Source organism: Amblyraja radiata, chromosome 39 (assembly GCF_010909765.2).
Source record: "Amblyraja radiata isolate CabotCenter1 chromosome 39, sAmbRad1.1.pri, whole genome shotgun sequence".
NCBI lineage: Eukaryota > Metazoa > Chordata > Chondrichthyes > Rajiformes > Rajidae > Amblyraja > Amblyraja radiata.
The window spans coordinates 6,350,212-6,370,304 of record NC_045994.1 but is presented as its reverse complement, the minus strand read 5'-3'; the positions used below and the strand labels follow the sequence as shown (position 1 = coordinate 6,370,304).

Here is a 20,093-nt window from a genome sequence, read left to right as displayed (position 1 = left end):
GGGCAGTTAATCTGTGGAACTCATCGCCACAGTGGATTGTCCAAAGGCCATCCCGATGCATGTCTTGCTTCCAAACACAGTCCTTTACAAGCTGTACCTGGACACAATATCTACAGGTATAATCGTCAGGGCCTCCAGCAGTTTTCCAACCTTCCTACATCCTGATTGAGGAGTATTGAACCAATTTACCTGCCACCACCGCTGCATTCACCCAAGAAAGAAAAAAACAATCACAAGACTCGCACACAAGCGCAGAATTTACATTATCCTCTTAATCAACTCCCCCCCCCACACACACACACAGCACTTGTCCCCCCCCCCCACACACACACATACACACACAGCACTTGCCCCCCCCATCATTTGTCCCTCCCCCACACACAGCATTTGCCCCATCTCTCACACAGCACGAGACCCTCCACCACACACAGTACTTGCCACCCCCCCACCCCCCACACACAGCACCTGACCCACCCCACACCCCCACCCCCCTAGCCTCTGAAACACCGCCCTTCCCATTAATGCACAATCTTTTATCTAGAGTAGGGAAATCAATAACCAGATGACAAAGGTTTAAGGTGACAGGGAAAAATTCATTAGAAATCCAAGGGACATCTTTTTACTCAGAGAATGGTGGGGGTTCTGGTACGAGCTGCTGGAAGAGGTACAGTAGCTGTGGCAGGGACTATAACAGCATTTAAAAGAGATATGGAGAGATACATGAAAGGAAAGGTTTAGAGCCATATGGGTCAAATGTGTGCAAATGAGACTAGCTTAGATGGGGCAATTTGTTGAGCATGGACAATTGGGGCTGTCGAGCCTGTTTCCATGCTGTATGACCCTATGACAGATGGATAACTTGCCCCATGTGATGCTGCTAAACAAGATGAGAGTGCAAGGTATTAGAGGGAAGATACCTGCATGGATAGCAGGTTGGCTGAATAGCAGAAGGCCAAGAGTGGGGAAAAGGGACGTTTTGTGATAGGCTATTGGTGACTAGTGGTGTTCTGTTGGGGTCGGGGTTGAGGCCGCTACTCTTCACATAGTTTATCAATGATTTGGATGAGGAAATTGATGGATATTTGGCCGGTTGCAGATGATACAAAGATAGTTGGAGGAGTAGCTAATGTAGAGGAAGCAGGGAGTCTGCAGAAGGACTTGGACAGGTTGGAAGAGGTGGAAGATGGAATACGGTGAAGCAAAGTGTACAGTCATGCACTTTGATAGTAGGACTAAAGGCATAGATTATTTTGTAAATAGTGAGAGGATTCAGAAATCTGAGGAGCAAAGGGACTTGGGAGTGCTGGTGGAGTGGTCCCAAAAGATTAATTTGCAAGTTAAATCAGTAGTAAAGGAGGCAAATGTCATGTTAGCAATAATTTTGAGAGGACCAGAATATAAAAGCACGGATGCAATGCTGAGGCTTTATAGGATGCCCAGTCAGACTGCATTTGGAGTTTTGTGAACATTTTTGGTCCACATATCTGAGGAGGGATTGCTAGCATTGGAGAGAGTCCAGAAGAGATTGATGAGAATGATCCCAAGGAGGATTGGGTTAACGTATGAGGAGCATGTGAGGGCTTTGGACCTGTACTCGTGTGTGTTTAGAAGGATGAGTAGGAATCTCATTGAAACCTACTAAATAATGAAACGACCACACAGCGTGGATGCTGAGAGGATGTTTCCAGTAGTGGGAGAATCTAGGACCACAGGGCACAGCCTCGGAATAAAAGGACATCGTGTTACAATGATGAGGAACATAGCAAAATGATTTAAGTATAGGAGCAGGGAGGTTCTACTGCAGTTGTACAGGGTCTTGGTGAGACCACACCTGGAGTATTGCGTACAGTTTTGGTCTCCTAATCTGAGGAAGGACATTCTTGCCATAGAGGGAGTACAGAGAAGTTTCACCAGACTGATTCCTGGGATGTCAGGACTTTCATATGAAGAAAGACTGGATAGACTCGGTTTGTACTCGCTAGAATTTAGAAGATTGAGGGGGGATCTTACAGAAACTTAAGGGGTTGGACAGGCTAGATGCAGGAAGATTGTTCCCGATGTTGGGGAAGTCCAGAACAAGTGGTCACAGTTTGAGGATGAGGGGGACGGAAATGAGAAAAATATTTTTCACAGAGTGAGTGGTGAATCTCTGGAATTCTCTGCCACAGAATGTAGTTGAGGCCAGTGCATTCGATATATTTAAGAGGGAGTTAGATGTGGCCCTTGTGGCTAAAGGGATCAGGGGGTATGGAGAGAAGGCAGGTACAGGATGCTGAGTCGGATGATCAGCCATGATCATATTGAATGGCGGTGCAGGCTCGAAGGGCCGAACGGCCTACTCCTGCACCTATTTTCTATGTTTCTATGTTTCGATTATTTTGCCAGAGGTTAGTTTATTTGTGGAATTCATTGCCACAGACGACTGTGGAAGCCACATTGGGTATTTGTAAAGCAGCGATTGAAAGGTTATTAATTATCAAGGAAGACAAATGTTAGGAAGAAGGTGGGAGAATGGGATTCAGAGGAAAGATCAACCATGATTGAATTGTGGAATAGAATCGATGGGCCAAATGGCCTAATTCTGCTCCTATGACATGAACATAAAAACATGAGAGTATGAAATATGTTTGTTCTCTTCTGCATTGGAGACTGTGATACAGGGCACTATAAAAATGAATTAAATCTGCATTCAGCATGGTGTGGCATTTTCAGGCGGCTGCTGAGAGTGCGGGTGGGCTGGGTGCTCTGAACTGTTTGAAAATTGCCAAAGCACCTGGCGGTGGAAGGATGGAAGTGAGAAGATCACCCACATGGTCTGGATCACACTGTGGACACTGGGATCAACCATCTCCTCTCTGACGGTAAGCTTCTTTAACTGTCTGCTTCTTGGATGCAGGTATCGGCTCGGTGACACGTTTCCATTTCAAATTCAATAGACAATAGACCATAGGTGCAGGAGTAGGCCATTCGGCCCTTTGAGCCAGCACCGCCATTCACTGTGATCATGGCTGATCATCCACAATCAATACCCCGTTCCTGCCTTCTCACTATAAACCTTGACTCCGCTATATTTAAGAGCTCTATCTCACTCTCTCTTGAAAGCATCTACAGAATTGGCCCCCACTGCCTTCTGAGGCAGAGAATTCCAAAGATTCCCAGCTCTCTGGGTGAAAAAGTTTTCCTCATCTCCAAACTAAATGGCCTACCCCTTATTCCTAAATTGTGGCCCCTGGTTCTGGACCCCCCTAACATAGGGAACATGTTTCCTGACTCTAGCTTGTCCAAACCCTAAATAATCTTATGTTTCAATAAGAAACCCTCTCATCCTTCTAAATTCCAGAGTATACAAGCCCAGTCGCTCCATTCTACAAACATATGACAGTCTGCCATCCGCTTTCTTCACTGCCTGCTGGACCTGCATGCATACTTCAGTGACTGATGAACAAGGACCACAAGATCCCGTTGTGCTTCCCCTTTTCCCAACTTGACACCATTCAGGTAATAATCTGCCTTCCTGTTTTTGCCACCTAAGTGGATAACCTCACATTTATTAAACTACATCTGCCATGCATCTGCACACTCACCCAACCTGACCAAGTCACCCTGCAATCTCATAGCATCCTCCTCCCAGTTCACACCCCCACCCAGCTTTGTGACATCTGCAAATTTGTTAATGTGACTTTTAATCCCTTCATTGGCTTCTCAAGAGGCGAAAGAAAGAAAATGGATGGGATAAACCCATTAATGGGCAGGTTATTTCTCATTGGTGCATTCGAGCAGACTGCAGTTCACGCCTTACTTCGTTCAACATCTACTGGTTGTTTGGAGCAAAACATCATTTACTATGAAAACAGTTATCAAAGAATTAACTCTCAGATACGTTAGTGTGTCAGAAGATTTTGGAGAGACTATTCTATGTCCGTAGTGGGTGTTCAGTTCAAGTCCTGGTGTCATCGCTGCAATTGGCCGCTGGGAGAATGCTGCGGTCCTTCTTGACTTTGGTTGTATTGCAGATTTGGAACTGTGAGTTCATTGAGAATGTTGAAAGTATTCAGTGATCAATTAACATTATATTTATTATTATACTCTATATTCGCGTATCTTTATAGCCACATAATTGAACGTTGTGGTGTATGGACTGTGGATAGTAGAAATATTTATTCTCTGAATGGAGACACAAGGGCCTGCAGATGCTGCTTTACGAACAAAGACACAATTTGCTGGAATAACACAACGGGTCAGGCAGCGTCTCTGGAGAACTTGGATAGATGACATTTCGGATCGGGACCCTTCTTCAAACTGATGCTGCCCGATCCGCTGAGTCACTCCAGCACTTTGTGGCTTATCACTAAATGTTGTGATGAAAAAATAGTGATCTATTAAATTGATGATAAATTTCTGCCGCGTGTGAAATTTTCACCTGTCCAGATCAGGGGTTTGTGTGTTTTTATAATGAGAGCACAGGAGCAGAGATGAGAAAATATGCTCATTTACTTCAAATTGATGACGGGAGAAGTGGGCTATTCAAATGTGGCAATTATGTTTATAAATAATTCATTATTTTCTAATATTTTCTAACTGATCCGTTTGGTAACAAGTTGCTGACTTCTGTCGGAACAGTGTGTGTTTGGATAATGTCGCCAAGATTAACACATTTAACATCCCATTCCGATTTTGTCAAACAGATTAAAACGTGAAATTTCATCCACGAGAATGTTCTTCAGTCACAGATCAGTCAACCCGCAAGACTCTGGTCTTGTGTACTGCAATTCAGAAAGAGATTATTAATCTGAATTTATCAGAGGTATCGGGCGGTCACTGTTGGTACAAAGTACATCGGAGTCCGGAGAGTATAAACTCCTTGAGGTGAACAACAGCATCCAAAGCTTCAGCTGTTGCTGACTGAAGCCGCACACAAATTCTTGTCGCTGATAGTGTTCAGTTGCAGCTTCTTTTATCCCCCATATAGAAACATAGAAACATAGAAAATATGTGCAGGAGGAGGCCATTCGGCCCTTCGAGCCTGCACCGCCATTCATTGTGATCATGTCTGAACGTCCCTTATCAATAACCCGTGCCTGCCTTCGTCCCCTATCCCTTGACTCCACTAGCCCCTAGAGCTCTGTCTAACTCTCTCTTAAATTCATCCAGTGACTTGGCCTCCACTGCCCTCTGTGGCAGTGAATTCCATAAAAATCATAGAGTGAGCGGAGCCAATTTATGAATTGCAGTTAGTATCGTGTTGTGGGAAAAGTTTTATTAATTTTACAACATTAGAAGGCATGCCGATGCAGAATGAACACTGCTAAAATTAACATTCATTTTGTCATTGATCTTAATCACGCACTTGGAAGGATATTGACACCGACATTTCCACACACTGGTAGAGTTTAATTTGCCTACAATTATCTTCAAATGTGTGACATTATATATTAAACGGAGTTTTCACTATGCCCCTATGTGTGTGCGGCGATAAGCAGCAACTCATTTTGCTCGGGGCATTTTTGCATTTTCCATTCTGTTTATGTGGAGAATCGCAATTTGTGAGATGTTGCAAATTCACTTCTTCGATTCAGCTTGAAAGTTTAGTGAAGATTTCCGTGATTAAATTCAGCTTGATGTTTTACCTCATTCATGTGCCTCGTGTTAAATGCTCAATGAGAGAGAGAGACACACACAGACAGACAGAGAGAGTGAGAGAGAGAGAGAGAGAGAGAGGTAGAGGGAGAGAGACGTTTAAACTTAACCTTCGGCGGGGCAGCAGCTGCTGAGGAAAGTATAATAGTCCACGTTGGGACTGATGGACAGAATTTGTGGAAAGAAGAGCAGAGAACAAATCACCTTTGTTTCTCTTTCCACAGGTACTGAGTGTGTCAGAGTTTTACCTCTGTTTTGAAGATTTCTCCCATTTGCTGCTTTCTAGATTAATTCAGGCATATATTCAGCTGTTGTTTCTCAATCCCCGTCCACCTCATTGACGCTTCTATTTAGTGCCACGTTCAGTCGATCGTATAGTTTCTCAATGTTCACGGTTTTGGTTAAGGTTTATGTTATAAACTCCATCAAAGGGAACTGCGCATTGCCTGGTCGAGTAGACTTTCGGCAATCTTTACATCTCCTTTCTTTTGAAATCGATTCGCCTATATTGAATTTTCTGCAGAATATTCAGTTGCGTTTGATGAAATACCGATACTTTTTTCAGTTTGCTTCCACTTGCTCCACGTCCTGAATTTTCTATTAACAGCTAACTTCAGTTTGTCTCTGTTTGATGTGTGGATCAGAAAATATGTATCTCCGAATGGAGACACGGGGGCCTGCAGATGCTGGTTTACAAAAAAACTCAATTTGTTGGAATAACACATCGTGTCAGGCAGCATCTCTGGAGAACATGGATAGGTGACGTTTCAAATTGGCCCCCTTCTTCAAACTGACGCTGCCTGACCCGCTGGGTTACTGCAGCCCTTTATGTCTGTGTTTCTAAATGTTGTAATGAAAACATAGTGATCTATTAAAGTGATGAAAAATGTCTTCCACGTGTGAATTTTCCACCTGTCCAGATCAGGGCTTTGGGTGTTTTGTGATGAGGGCACAGGAGCAGAGTCAATTAAATAAAATAGGCTCATTCACCTTGACAACGGCTGAATGAAATATTGAAGTGTGTTATTTGCTTTCTATAATTAATTAGTTATTTTCTAATGTTTGCTATTTGAGTCCTTGTATAACAGTCTCTCAATTCAGTCGGAATGGGCTACATATTTGGATAATGTCGCCAAGATGAACACATTTAACTTCCCATTCAAATTTTTGAAAACAGATTTAAACGTGATATTTCGTCCACGGGGATTTTCTTCAGTCACAGATCAGTCCACCCGCAATACTCTGGTCTTGTGTACTGCAATTTAGAAATAGATTATTAATCTGAATTTATCAGAGGTATAGGGCGGTCACTGTTGGGACAGAGTACATCGGAGTCCAGAGAGTATAAATTCCTTGAGGTGAACAACAGCATCCAAAGCTGCAGCTGTTGCTGACTGAAGCCGCACACAAATTCCTGTCGCTGAAAGTGATCAGTTGCAGCTATTTTTATCCACTGTGTCATACTGTGAACTGAGCATATTTATACAATGTAGTTAGTATTCTGTTGTTGGAAAGGTTTTATTAATTTTCTATCATTAAAGGTCATCCTGATGTAGAATGAACACTGTTAAAATCAGCATTAATTTTTGGCATTGAACACTCACTTCGATGGATATTGACGCTGACATTTCCACACAGTGGTCAATGATCTTCAAATGCGTCACGTTATATATTAACGGAGTTTTCAGTTTGGCACTATGCGTGTCCGGCTATTAGTAGCAACACGTTTATTTCTCGGGGCATTTGTGCATTCTCCATTCTGTTTGGGTGGAGAATCGCAGTTGGAGAGATGTTGCAATTTTATTTAAATTGCTTTTCACTGCTCTATTTTGGTTAAATGTTCAGTGCAGATTTCCGTAATAAATTTCGCCTTGATATTTTATCTCCTACATATACCTCGTGTTAAATACATAATGAGGCAGTGAGACGCGCAAACAGAACCTTCGGCGGGGCCGCAGCTTCTGAGGAAAGTAAAACAGACCACTTTGGGACTGTTGTACAGAACTCACCTCTGTTTTCTCTCTGTTGAGAGTTTCAGAGTTTTACTTCTTTGCTTTGAAGATTTATCTCATTTGATGCTTTATAGATAAATTCAGGCATATATTCAGCTGTTGTTTCTCCATTCCCCACCACCTCATTATACAAATCAGAAAACAAAAGCAGGACATATTCATCCGTGAATTATCGGCAGAAATTGGGCGCTGGCTAAATCAAACACCAACTTTTCTTCTGATTTTGTCGTTAAGATAACATCACGTCATTGAATATTGTTGGAGCCTGTGTAATTGACACCACGTTGGCATCTAAGTAAATGTGTAGGAAGGAACTGCAGATTCTGGTTTAAACAAACAACATGGAAAGACCCCTTGACCACCGAGTCTCAGGCGAGCAGCAAACATCCAATTGCATCATTAATCCTATTTTATTTTTCCTCGTTCTCATCAACTCCCCGAAGATACTGCCACTCATGCACATGAGGGAATATTTACAGCGGGTAAATGCCCGGTTTGGAATGTAGGACAAAAACAGAACGCGCGGGGGAAACCCACACAGGCACTAGGAGAACGTGCAAAATCCACACTGACAGCACCCGAGGTCGGCATTGAACTCGGGTCTATGACGCTGCCTGTAGTGGCTCTACTGGTTGGAAGGAGCACGTTATCGGTATCCTCTATTTAATTTTACTACCGCTGCTTCCACCCAGTTGTAGCGATCTCGGTTCATTCCTTACCACCGGTGCTGTATAACATACTATTACACTTGCATCTTCCCTGTGACTGTGCGCGTTTGCCCGGGTGCTCGCGTTTCTTCGCGCATCCCAATGATTTGTTGCTAGGTAGTTTAATTACCTACTGTAAATTATCTTGAGTAGAATGGTCAAACGGATGAAAGAAGGGTTGATGGGCCCGAATGAAGGGAAATAAGGAGAGGGTAAATTAAATCAACGTGACTGTTGTACAGTGCTTGGTATGGAGCCGATGGGCTGAATGGTCTCCTTCTTGTCCTTAGAAGTTTGGAATGGGAACTATGTTTTATACATGATGTGTAATGGTACTGCTTCCGCGCTCATTAAATACTTGAATAATCGTAATACACGTCTGAGAAAATATGATCCTAATGATTCCCAAATCGTCAGATACGATTGTGCTGTTTATATTATTATTACTTCGTGAGATATAATTCTAAGTTAATGAGCCTATTGTGCATGCGATCAATTGTCCACTGCATTGTCCACGGGCCGAGTTTGTGCAATCGGTGAAAGGCATAGAATTGAATAACATTATCTAGATTCACAAATTGTAACGCAGGTTTGAAACTGTGAACGTAAATAGACTTTCCCCACTTCTTGAAAATCGGTTAAAAGGAAATGGCAACTGGCGAGATAGTATCTGTTCCTGGAGCCAAGTGGATAACAGCACTCAGGTGTGGGAGCAAGTCGTGCCCAGTTATTGCTGGACAACGCAGGACACAAAGGAACCAACGTGTAACGTTGGAATATCATTCAAGCATTCTCCACAAGCAAATCTGAAAATAAATGGAGTCATAGAGTCGTAAATATTAGCATCGCCGCACCTATATTAAGATACTGGAAAGTAGTATAGAAATCAGGGGCAGAATATCTTCAGTGGTCTGGGATCAGGTCATTTGTCCAGCATGTGGTAGACGGTGTTGAACACAGAAAAATATCCTGCAAATCTAACGGAGGGAATTTCATCGTAAATGTTGTTGGAGGGGAAATGAAGGAGTGGCTGTCCGCAGAAAATTAAAATGATCGAGTTTGGCACACGGGTCAGTTCACTTCGTATCGCCTGTGGAAAGTAAAATTGAAATGAGAATCTGAACTCGTGACAGTGTGAACCTCACAGACAGGAGCTATTTCAAGAGTGTTTTATTTTTAACTGTCATATGTACCGAAAACTGAAAAAAAAAGAAAAGATTTATTCTAGGGGAATAAGGATGGGGTTATTCACTGTTAATTGCATTATGAATTTTCCCATGCGAATTATCAGTTACAGTGGCAACACAATGTATTTTCAAGGCTACGTAATATGTGCCCGAACCTGATAGTTCACCCGAGGCGATAGGAGAGTTGTCGTGGCCCGACATGCCTACTTTTCAGGTATATTGTTCCCTGTCGTTCTAAAAGGGTCACCCTGGTGTAGGAAGGATGCCATTATAACGGGAAGAATGCAGTGAAGATTTACGAGAACGTTTCCACCACTTAAGGACCCGAGCTGTAGAGAGAGATTGGGCAAGCTAGGACTTTATTCCTTGGAGCGCAGGAGACCAAGGGGCGATGGAGGTGCATATAATCACGAGAGGAATTAATAAGGTGAATGGCACAGAGTATTTTAAACCAGGATAGGAGAAATTAAAACATTCTCTAAAGGCTAAAGGTTTAAGATGAGACGGGAAAGATTTAATAGGATCCAGAGCGTTTTGGTGGGTATGCGGAACAAGCTGCCAGGGGAGGCAGGTGGGGCAGGTATTTAAGGCATTTACTGCATTTAAAATTCATTGATCGGGTACAAGCATTGGAATGTTTTAGAGAGACATGGGCCAAACGTGGGCAAATGGAACTTGCTTAGATGGGACAATCTGGTCGGCATGGACCAAATTTACCACATCGGTAAATTGTGACCAGATCTCTGTAGATCTAACAATACATTTCATTACAAAAGAGACACGATAGGATTTTTTGACTGCTGATACTCATTTACAGTAACATCTAAAAAAGCAGGTGGGAAGGTGAAACAACTCTCTGTAGCGGTTCGGAACGCTGCCTCTCGGGTTACTGTCGGGACTTTTTCCGTTGATGGTTTCATTAATGAGATGCCCACCTCCCCATGGACCCATTCGCTCCAACATCCCAACCCCATCACTCCACCCGTCACACAGTCAAATCTCAGTCTTTATTTCTCATTTCAGGCCGCCCCGGGGATTGTCAGGCGGACCCTTCAGGTAACCTCGCTTAACTTTCACAGCGTTACGAGTGCGGCTACTGAGACTGATTGTTACTGAAGACCTTTAATGCTACTTGCGAGGTGACTGCCGTCTACTAACGGAGTGACGATCAGTAATGTCCCTGAAGCGCGCAGTGTGGGGAGTCGACTCTGCTGACATTGTTCCCGGTTCCAAGCGTGTTCCCACTGCTCATCCCACTGTGGAGTCCCAGTTCGGATCTTTCACCTTTGGCGTCCAATTCCAGGAATGCCTTCACACTTCTAACACGTTTGGGTTCCATTGCCCGTCACATGAGCTTTGAGTCCAGCGGGGCACTGACCCGCGCAGCTCATCAGCCGCTCTCCCGAGAATGAAAACGAACCTGCAGTTGAACTTGGAGACACAAGGAACTGTAGATTCTGGTTTATAATAAAATTCACAGTGCTGGAGTAACTCGGTTGGACAGGCAGCATCTCAGGAGAACATGGGTGGGTGTCCGCTGAGTTACTCCAGCACTCTGTGTCCGCAGCTCACCCTGCCTGCTCGGACGCCGCTTTCATCCCAAGAATGACCGGGTGATCCCGGTTCTCCGGACGGTTACCAGCTTACTGCATATTGTTGACTCTGTTCACAGTTCATTCCGGGTCTGCCGCTCCCGTTGATCATTCAGTGGTACATATGGACTTTGAATGGTTGGAGCTAGGGGTGGCTGGGAGCGCGGTGTGCGGGGCGCCGACTGACCCGCGGCTCAAACCGGCGGCAACGTTTGTTCTTCTATTTTCTGATTTTTGTTTTCAGAAAGCGTGAAGTTGAGGCTGGTGAACGGGGGCAGTCCATGCGCCGGGAGAGTGGAGGTGCACTACAAGGGGAACTGGGGGACTGTGTATGATGACCTTTGGGACCTGCAGGACGCGGCGGTGGTGTGTCGGGAGCTGGGCTGCGGCGCCGCGGTGAAAGCCCCGGGCGATGCTCACTTTGGACCGGGGTCCGGACTCATTTTGACGGATGAAGTTGAATGCAGCGGGAGCGAGGCCGCTCTGCGGGAGTGTAAATCATATACATGGGGGGACTATGCCTATTCACACTCCAAAGATGCCGGCGTTATCTGCGAAGGTAAATATCAGCTTTTTCTCTCTTTGTTCCGCAGTTTGGTGATTTCCGGGATGCCCTGGATGTAAATGACTCGGACTGACCGCCCGCGGCGAGTGGTGTGAAATTAAATCCAGTGTCTGTCCGTTTTATTCCTGTCCAATTGAAATCAAATTTCACTTCTGGATCTCACATTCTCGTTTTAAATAAACAAACACAACCGGGAGCATTAAATACTCTCACCCGGTACAATGACGGGGCCAAGAAACACGCGGCTGGAGGGACTGAGTTGGTGAAGCAGCGACTGTCGGGGACTGGTGGCAAGAGAGGAATAGGGGGGTTGCATGTAAGGTCATCGGGTCCAAGGGCGGGGCGCACGGAGCAGCTCCAACCATGTGGAGGACAAGGCAGCCTCCGGCACACACTGTTAACACACGAAACGCGGACTTTAAACACCGCCGAAACGGTCAATTTTTGGGCTGTAAATAATAGACATGCATAGTTTACATAGTTTTTACATGCAAAAAGAAAACGCTTCTGAAGCTAAATTTATCATTAAAAAATCGCAAACCATACGTAGGTATTGAATTACATTTTACTCAGATGCAAGCCAAGGAATGGCATAATTGTTTGCTGTTAAATGGACATAATCAACCTCAGCAAATTGACAATATCTTTGAAAGGGACTGGGTGTTTAAGCTGTCAGGACATTTTATTATTTGCCAAAATATACATCTCAATAGCATAATGATAGAAAACTTACTTTTCCACACACCATTCGAATGTCTGGAGATTTATTAATGATAAATCTGCAGAATTCATTGCCACAGACGGCTGTGGAGGCCAAGTCAATGGATAAATGTAATTGTAATTGTCTTCTAATTGTAAGGCGGGGATTGACTGATTCTTGTTTCATAAAGTTGTCAGGGGTTATGAGGAGAAAGCAGGCGAAAGGGGTTGAGAGGTAAAGCTAGACCAGCCACGACTTAACGGTGAAGTAGACGTGGGCCGAATGGTATATAGTTCTTTTTTCTTCAGTTTGTACTTAGAATTCGTTTAATGGGACAGGAGCAGACAGATACACTGGGTCAGTTTGCACAATCTTGCCTGTGGAGTTTGTCACGTTCTGCAGGACGGAATGTTCCACAAATAATAATTATATTCGACTTGTAGGATTAGGTTTAGGTTTATCATTGTGACGTTACTGAGGAAGAGTGAAAAGCTTTGTTTTGCATGCTATGTAAACAGATCAGATACACAACGCATATTTATAATCAAATACAATATATAGTGTAAAGAGGAAGTTACAGAGAGCGGAATATAGTACTCAGCATGTTAGCGCATCGTGGTAGAGGAAGGATGAGAATGGGAGCACAGATATCATTAGTAAGGGACTGATTTCAACGTCAGATTTGTGCTGAACTTTCAGGGATGTTTTTGTAAATTGTCTTCATAATTGTGGCTTTCATGACTATCTTTTATATTTTTTCTCAGATCACAGAGAGCCAAGATTGGTATCCAAAGATGATCAGTGCTCGGGAAGACTGGAAGTGCAGTATGGTGAAACCTGGGGAACCGTGTGTGACCTGGCCTGGGATATGGATGATGCCAGTGTGGTGTGCAGTCAGCTTCATTGTGGAGTCGCCGTGTCTGTTCCGAGAGGGGCTTATTTTGGAAAGGGAACTGGCCTTGTACGGAGCGATGTATTTGAATGTAAGGGTAATGAGACAAGCCTGTGGGACTGTGCGCGTTCTTTAGGAAGTCTTCATTGCAACCACACGAGCGATGTCAGTGTGATCTGTTCTGGTGAGTGCCAGCTTTAATCATTTAACCATATAACAATTACAGCACGGAAACAGGCTATCTCGGCCCTTCTAGTCCGTGCCGAACACTTACTCTCAACTAGTCCCATCTACCTGCACTCAGACCATAACCCTCCATTCCTTTCCCGTCCATATACCTATCCAATTTATTTTTAAATGAGAAAATCGAACCTGCCTCCACCACTTCCACTGGAAGCTCATTCCACACAGCTACCACTCTCTGAGTAAAGACGTTCCCCCTCATGTTACCCTTAAACATCTGTCCCTTAATTCTCAAATCATGTCCTCTTGTTTGAATCTTCCCTACTCTCAATGACCTACAGAATAAAGACCTAACTTGTTCAACCTTTTCTGTAACTGAGTTGCTGAAATTCAGGCAACATTCTGGTAAATCTCCTCTGTCCTGTCTCTATTTTGTTGACATCTTTCCTATAACTTGACGACCAAAATTGTACACCATACTCCAGAATTGGCCTCACAAATGCCTTGTACAATTTTAACATCCCATCCCAACTTCTATACTCAATGCTCTGATTTATAAAGGCCAGCAGACCAAAATATTTCTTTACCATCCTATCTACATGAGATTCCACCTTCAGGGAACTATGTACAGTTATTCCTAGATACCTCTGTTCAACTGCATTCCTGAATTCGCTACCATTTACCATGTACGTCCTATTTTCATTTGGCCTGCCAAGATGCAGCTCCTCACATTTATCAGCATTAAACTCCATCTGCCATATTTCAGCCCACTCTTCCAAATGGCCTAGGTCTCTGTAAACTTTCAAAATCTACTTCATTATCCACAACACCACCTATTTTAGTATCATCTGCATACTTATTAATCCAATTTACCACACCATCATCCAGTTCATTGATGTATATGACAAACAACAGTGGACCCAACAGATCCCTGAGGCACCCCGCTAGTCACCAGCCTCCAACCTGACAAACAGCCATCCACCATTACTCTCTGGCATCTCCCATTCAGCCACTGTTGAATCCATCTTGCTACTCCACTATTAATACCCAACAATTGAACCTTCTTAATCAACCTTCCATGTGGAACATTGTCAACCGCCTTACTGAAGTCCGTATAGACAACATCCACTGCTTTACCCTCATCAATTTTCCTAGTAACCTCTTCAATAAATTCAAGAAGATTAGTCAAACATGACCTTCCAGGCACAAATCCATGTTGACTGTTCTTAATCAGACCCTGTTTATCCAGATGCTTACATATATATTATCTCTAAGTATCCTTTCCATTAATTTTCCCACCACTGACGTCAAACTAACAGGTCTATAATTGCTTGGTTTACTCTTAGAACACTTTTTAAACAATGGAACAACATGCGCAGTACGCCAATCCTTTGGCACCATTCCTGTTTCTAATGCCATTTGAAATATTTCTGTCATAGCCCCTGCTATTTCCACACTAACTTTTCGCAATGTCATAGGGAATATCCTGTCAGGACCTGGAGACTTATCCACCTTTAAATTTTTCAAAAGTATCAGTACTTCCTCTTCTTTGAATCTCATAGTTTCCACCGCTACTCTCCGTGTTTCCCTTACCTCACATAATTTAATATCCTTCTCCATGGTGAGTACCGAAGAACATACATTGTTCAATATCGCCCCCATCTCATTTGGCTCTGCAGATAGCTGTCCACTCTGACTCTCTAATGGACCAATTTTATCCATCGTTATCCTTTTGCTATTAATATAGCTGTAGATACCCTTTGGAAACGAATTATTAATTACGAATCATTATACTTGGAAGATAGGGATGAGATCTCGCCATTTACTTTCATCATTGGGGTTATGAAATGCTGGAATATAATTGAGCAGTGCACGACTTTGATGTGATATTGGCAAACGTTTTAACTGGCTAAAACAATTTGAATAATTTCCTATAGTTCAACATTATTGGTGGTTTACAATGTGGAGTTCAGAAGGAGGAAATTAACATTATATTTAGATGGTGATATCCATGCGATGCAACCGCTATTGTCCAATTAATCCAAATCAAAAATTACCCTAAAGTAAAATAATTAGAGTTGTTTATAAACAAATTTACTTCTTGACTGAAACCTTAGTGCATTTTGAGTGGAAAGACAGTTCACTGCAAGAAGGAAAACCATGGACGGCTTTGCATGTGAACGATTACACATAGAAAAGTACAAGCAAGGATACTGGCACTGGGGTGGTGATGGGGGTGGGGGTGCCGGGGGGGGGGGGGGGGGGGGGGGGGGAGGGAGTAATTATATAAGATGATGCAACTGCCAGTAAGACAGATAGAAAGAGACGGCAGAAGAATGCATGACGTATAACGGTACATTAGTCCCATGGTTTACATTTTTTGTTACGAATTAATTTTTGGTCATATGATCCGATTATAAATGGGGAACCAATTGGTGCATTAGAAAATAGCACAGTGAACGATTACTTCCCATTAGCGTTTACAATATTGTACAAGAAAAAAACATCCTGATCACTGAGAGTGAAGAACATCCATGTGTAATCAGAGACCGTATCACGCCAAGATGAAGCAGCACTTGATAACATTGTGGAGACAAAATGCCGAACTGAATAAATAAATGAAATGGAGGCTGTGACGGTTCTTGAACAAATTAGATCCTGAGCATTGGCAGGATGAGAGGATGGGGAACCAGAATACTTTATTTTTCTCCATAACTAAGGTGTGTTATCGAGATGCGAACCCAACTGGAGTCAGGAGCGAAGTAAACTTATGGAAAATGGTACACAATAACATGTGCCATCTGAAGCACTGAAATAATAAGTAACGTCAGGTTGAATTGCTCAAATTGAGGTAATGTTTGACTAATCCACCGAAACTTTTTGTGAGTGTATCTCTCACGCAGATAAAGAGGAATTTTCAGAAAATGTATTCTTATGTTTCTGGAAGTGTTCATATACGTCTTACAGGGGAGTTTGTTGAATAAGGTTAGAATAAATGACATTGAAGATCACACAACGATCAGCATCAAAAAGACAGTTAACACGTTTACATATTCTGTTGTGCTGCAGTAATTAAGAATGTCATGGTTCTATCTGGGACATATGACAACAAAACACTCTTGACAAAGGGGAGGGGGGAGGAATGAATGGGTCCAAACAGATTGGCAGGTTATGTCTAGCGGGTGCCACGGCAACGCCACCTATTCACAAACTATATCAAAGGGTGCATTGGGTTGCTGCAAGCTGAAAGTATTCCAGATGAGATCTGAACTTATTTGGTCAGGACTTTAAACTAAATAATGTGAAACTGACGGTCCCGACGTGCCGATTTGAAGACCGTAACCATTCACTGTGTGTATTGAAATATCACCACGAGCACACACTTTAGAAGGTGGCCGCTTAGAAAATGAGAAAAATAAACAAACAATTTCTAGCTTTTATTATTTTTCTCTATACTTATTGTGTATTGAACTGTCATTTTGTCCCATAAAAACAGGGAACCATGGCCCACGACTGGTGGGTGGGAAGGACAGATGCTCTGGCCGGGTGGAGGTTCTACACGGAAACGAGTGGGGGACAGTTTGTGATCAGTACTTTAGCTTGCTTGATGCCGGCGTGGTCTGTGAACAACTACATTGCGGTGCAGCGGCCGCAACTCCCGGAGTTAGTCACTTTGGCCGAGGATCCGGTCCCGTGTGGAACGAGAACTACCACTGTCGGGGGAACGAGTCCCGATTAGTTGATTGTCCAGTCTTACCCAGGGATCAGATGAGTTGTTCACACGGAAACGACGCCGGTCTCATCTGCTCAGGTGAGTCAACAAATGTCCGTGAACTGAAAAACAGGGTTGCCCAGTGGTAGAGATGTTTACACGGTGACTCTTTTAACCATTGAAAACATCTGCTGTTTCCTGACGACCATCTTTATTTCCTCTTCAGAAGGATACTTTCAAAAGGGAGCTAGATAGAGCTGTTAAAGATAGCGGAGTCAGGGGATATGGGGAGAAGGCAGGAACATAGAAACATAGAAACATAGAAATTAGGTGCAGGAGTAGGCCATTCGGCCCTTCGAGCCTGCACCGCCATTCAATATGATCATGGCTGATCATCCAACTCAGTATCCCGTACCTGCCTTCTCTCCATACCCTCTGATCCCCTTAGCCACAAGGGCCACATCTAACTCCCTCTTAAATATAGCCAATGAACTGGCCTCGACTACCCTCTGTGGCAGGGAGTTCCAGAGATTCACCACTCTCTGTGTGAAAAAAGTTCTCAGAACGGGGTACTGATTGGGGATGATCAGCCACGACAAGGTCCCACATAAGAGAATAGTCTACAAACTTAAAGCACACGGTATTGGGGGTTCGGTATTGATGTGGATAGAGAACTGGCTGGCAGACAGGAAGCAAAGAGTAGGAGTAAAACGGGTCCTTTTCACAATGGCAGGCAGTGACTAGTGGGGTACCGCAAGGCTCAGTTCAGGGACCCCAGCTATTTACGATATATATTAATGATTTGGACGAGGGAATTGAATGCAACATCTCCAAGTTGGCAGATGACACGAAGCTGGGGGACAGTGTTAGCTGTGAGGAGGATGCTAGGAGGCTGCAAGGTGACTTGGATAGGCTGGGTGAGTGGGCAAATGCAAGGCAGATGAAGTATAATGTGGATAAATGTTAGGTTATCCACTTTGGTGGCAAAACAGGAAAGTAGACTGTTATCTGAATGGTGGCCGATTAGGAAAGGTGGAGATGCAAAGAGACATGGGTGTCATGGTACACCAGTCATTGGAAGTAGGCATGCAGGTGCAGCAGGCAGTGAAGAAGGCGAATGGTATGTTAGCATTCATAGCAAAAAGGATTTGAGTATAGGAGCAGGGATGTTCTACTGCAGTTGTACAGGGTCTTGGTGAGAGCACACCTGGAGTATTGCGTACAGTTTTGGTCTCCTAATCTGAGGAAATACATTCTTGCCATAGAGGGAGTACAGAGAAGGTTCACCAGACTGATTACTGGGATGTCAGGACTTTGATATGAAGAAAGACTGGATAGACTCGGTTTGTACTCGCTAGAATTTAGAAGATTGAGGGGGGATCTTATAGAAACTTACAAAATACTTAAGGGGTTGGACAGGCTAGATGCAGGAAGATTGATTCCGATGTTGGGGAAGTCCAGAACAAGGGGTCACAGTTTAAGGATAAGGGGGAAATCTTTTAGGACCGAGATGAGGAAAACATTTTTCACACAGAGAGTGGTGAATCGCTGGAATTCTCTGCCACAGAAGGTAGTTGAGGCCAGTTCGTTGGCTATATTTAAGAGGGAGTTAGATGTGGCCCTTGTGGCTGAAGGGATCAGGGGTTATGGAGAGAAGGCACGCACATGATATTGAATTGGATGATCAGCCATGGCGGTGCAGGCTCGAAGGGCCGAATGGCCTACTCCTGCACCTATTTTCTATGTTTCTATGTTTCGATGATCACATTGGAATGGCGGTGCTGGCTCGATGGGCCGAATGGCCTACTCCTGGATCTATTGTCTATTGTCTATTATCTTCAGGTGCCGTCTCTCCCTTCCCCCACTGATGGAATACAGGGGCCAATTGTTATCCAACGTTGTCATACATCGATAAGCTGAATTTGAGTCTGCAGTGCAGAATTCTGCAGTTCATAAAATTGTTTCTATGGATAGCAACTGAGAGAATGCAGCTAGTAAGCATAGTAAGGAAAGTACGAAGGATAAGAACTGTTTATTAAGGAGAGAATGATGGCGATTTGTACAGTCGGGTTCTAATTCTCGGTCCGCTGTTACAAAACACAGAAATAAATTAATTACATCTGCTGTAGAGATTTGAGATAGAGGCTGAAGGAAGAATGCGATATCAAATTTGAAGTGGCTTAGTGGTTCTTTCAAGAGAGACCCTAAAAGTAGGAGTAACTCAGCGGGTCAGACAGCGTCAGAAAAGGAATAGGTGACGTTTCTGGTCGAGATCCTTCTTCAGTCTTCTATTGCTTTTCACCCGAGATGCTATCTGACACGCTGAGTTACTCCAGCTTTGTGTGTCTATCTTCGGGTTTAAACAGCATCTGCAACAACAACAAATAAGAATGGAAACGTCTTTTTTTCATGTTATTGGAATGGTTCCAGGAAAGCATTTATTTACCAAAAGAGAACAAAGGAAAAGCGAGATTTCAAAAGACCCCTCCTACACGAGGAACGGGCGCTGGACTGATCTCAGCATGCCTATTGCAATCGGTTTAGATCAATGCGCGAGCTGGAGGTTATCATTTATTCAATAACCAATTTATTCCTTGTTACTGGGCCCATTTCTCTTGGTGAGGCCCATAGGTTTCTCGGCATTGTTTTATGTTGACGTAGACAGAATGTTTCTATGCAGTTTACCCGCCAATTTGACATAGAAACATAGAAACATAGAAAATAGGTGCAGAAGTAGGCCATTCGGCCCTTCGAGCCTGCACCGCCATTCAATATGATCATAGCTGATCATCCAACTCAGTATCCTGTACCTGCCTTCTCTCCATACCCCCCCCGGCTGTAAGTTTCTATAAGACCCCCTCTCAATCTTCTAAATTCTAGCGAGTATAAGCCGAGTCTATCCAATC

At 43.6% G+C, this 20,093-nt stretch overlaps 1 protein-coding gene and 1 long non-coding RNA gene across 3 annotated transcripts in view; both read left to right on the top strand.

Annotated features, from left to right (window-relative positions):
• Nucleotides 1-20,093, top strand: part of LOC116967311 (deleted in malignant brain tumors 1 protein-like) — a gene marked incomplete at its 3' end in the record, with an annotated part of 76,323 nt that overhangs the window by 54,082 nt on the left and 2,148 nt on the right. Inside the window, exons 16-18 of the mRNA XM_033013811.1 lie at nucleotides 10,567-10,599; nucleotides 11,380-11,694; nucleotides 13,165-13,383. Of these exons, the coding sequence (XP_032869702.1) occupies nucleotides 10,567-10,599; nucleotides 11,380-11,694; nucleotides 13,165-13,383 (567 nt within the window). The remainder of the gene's footprint in view (nucleotides 1-10,566; nucleotides 10,600-11,379; nucleotides 11,695-13,164; nucleotides 13,384-20,093) is intronic.
• Nucleotides 2,805-11,518, top strand: LOC116967350. Of its 2 annotated transcripts, none has more exons than XR_004410200.1 (3): nucleotides 2,805-2,861; nucleotides 10,567-10,599; nucleotides 11,380-11,518. It is a non-coding gene; the product is annotated as an uncharacterized LOC116967350 (long non-coding RNA). The 2 variants fall into 2 exon arrangements; XR_004410199.1 differs by lacking the exon at nucleotides 2,805-2,861 and adding an exon at nucleotides 3,951-4,023.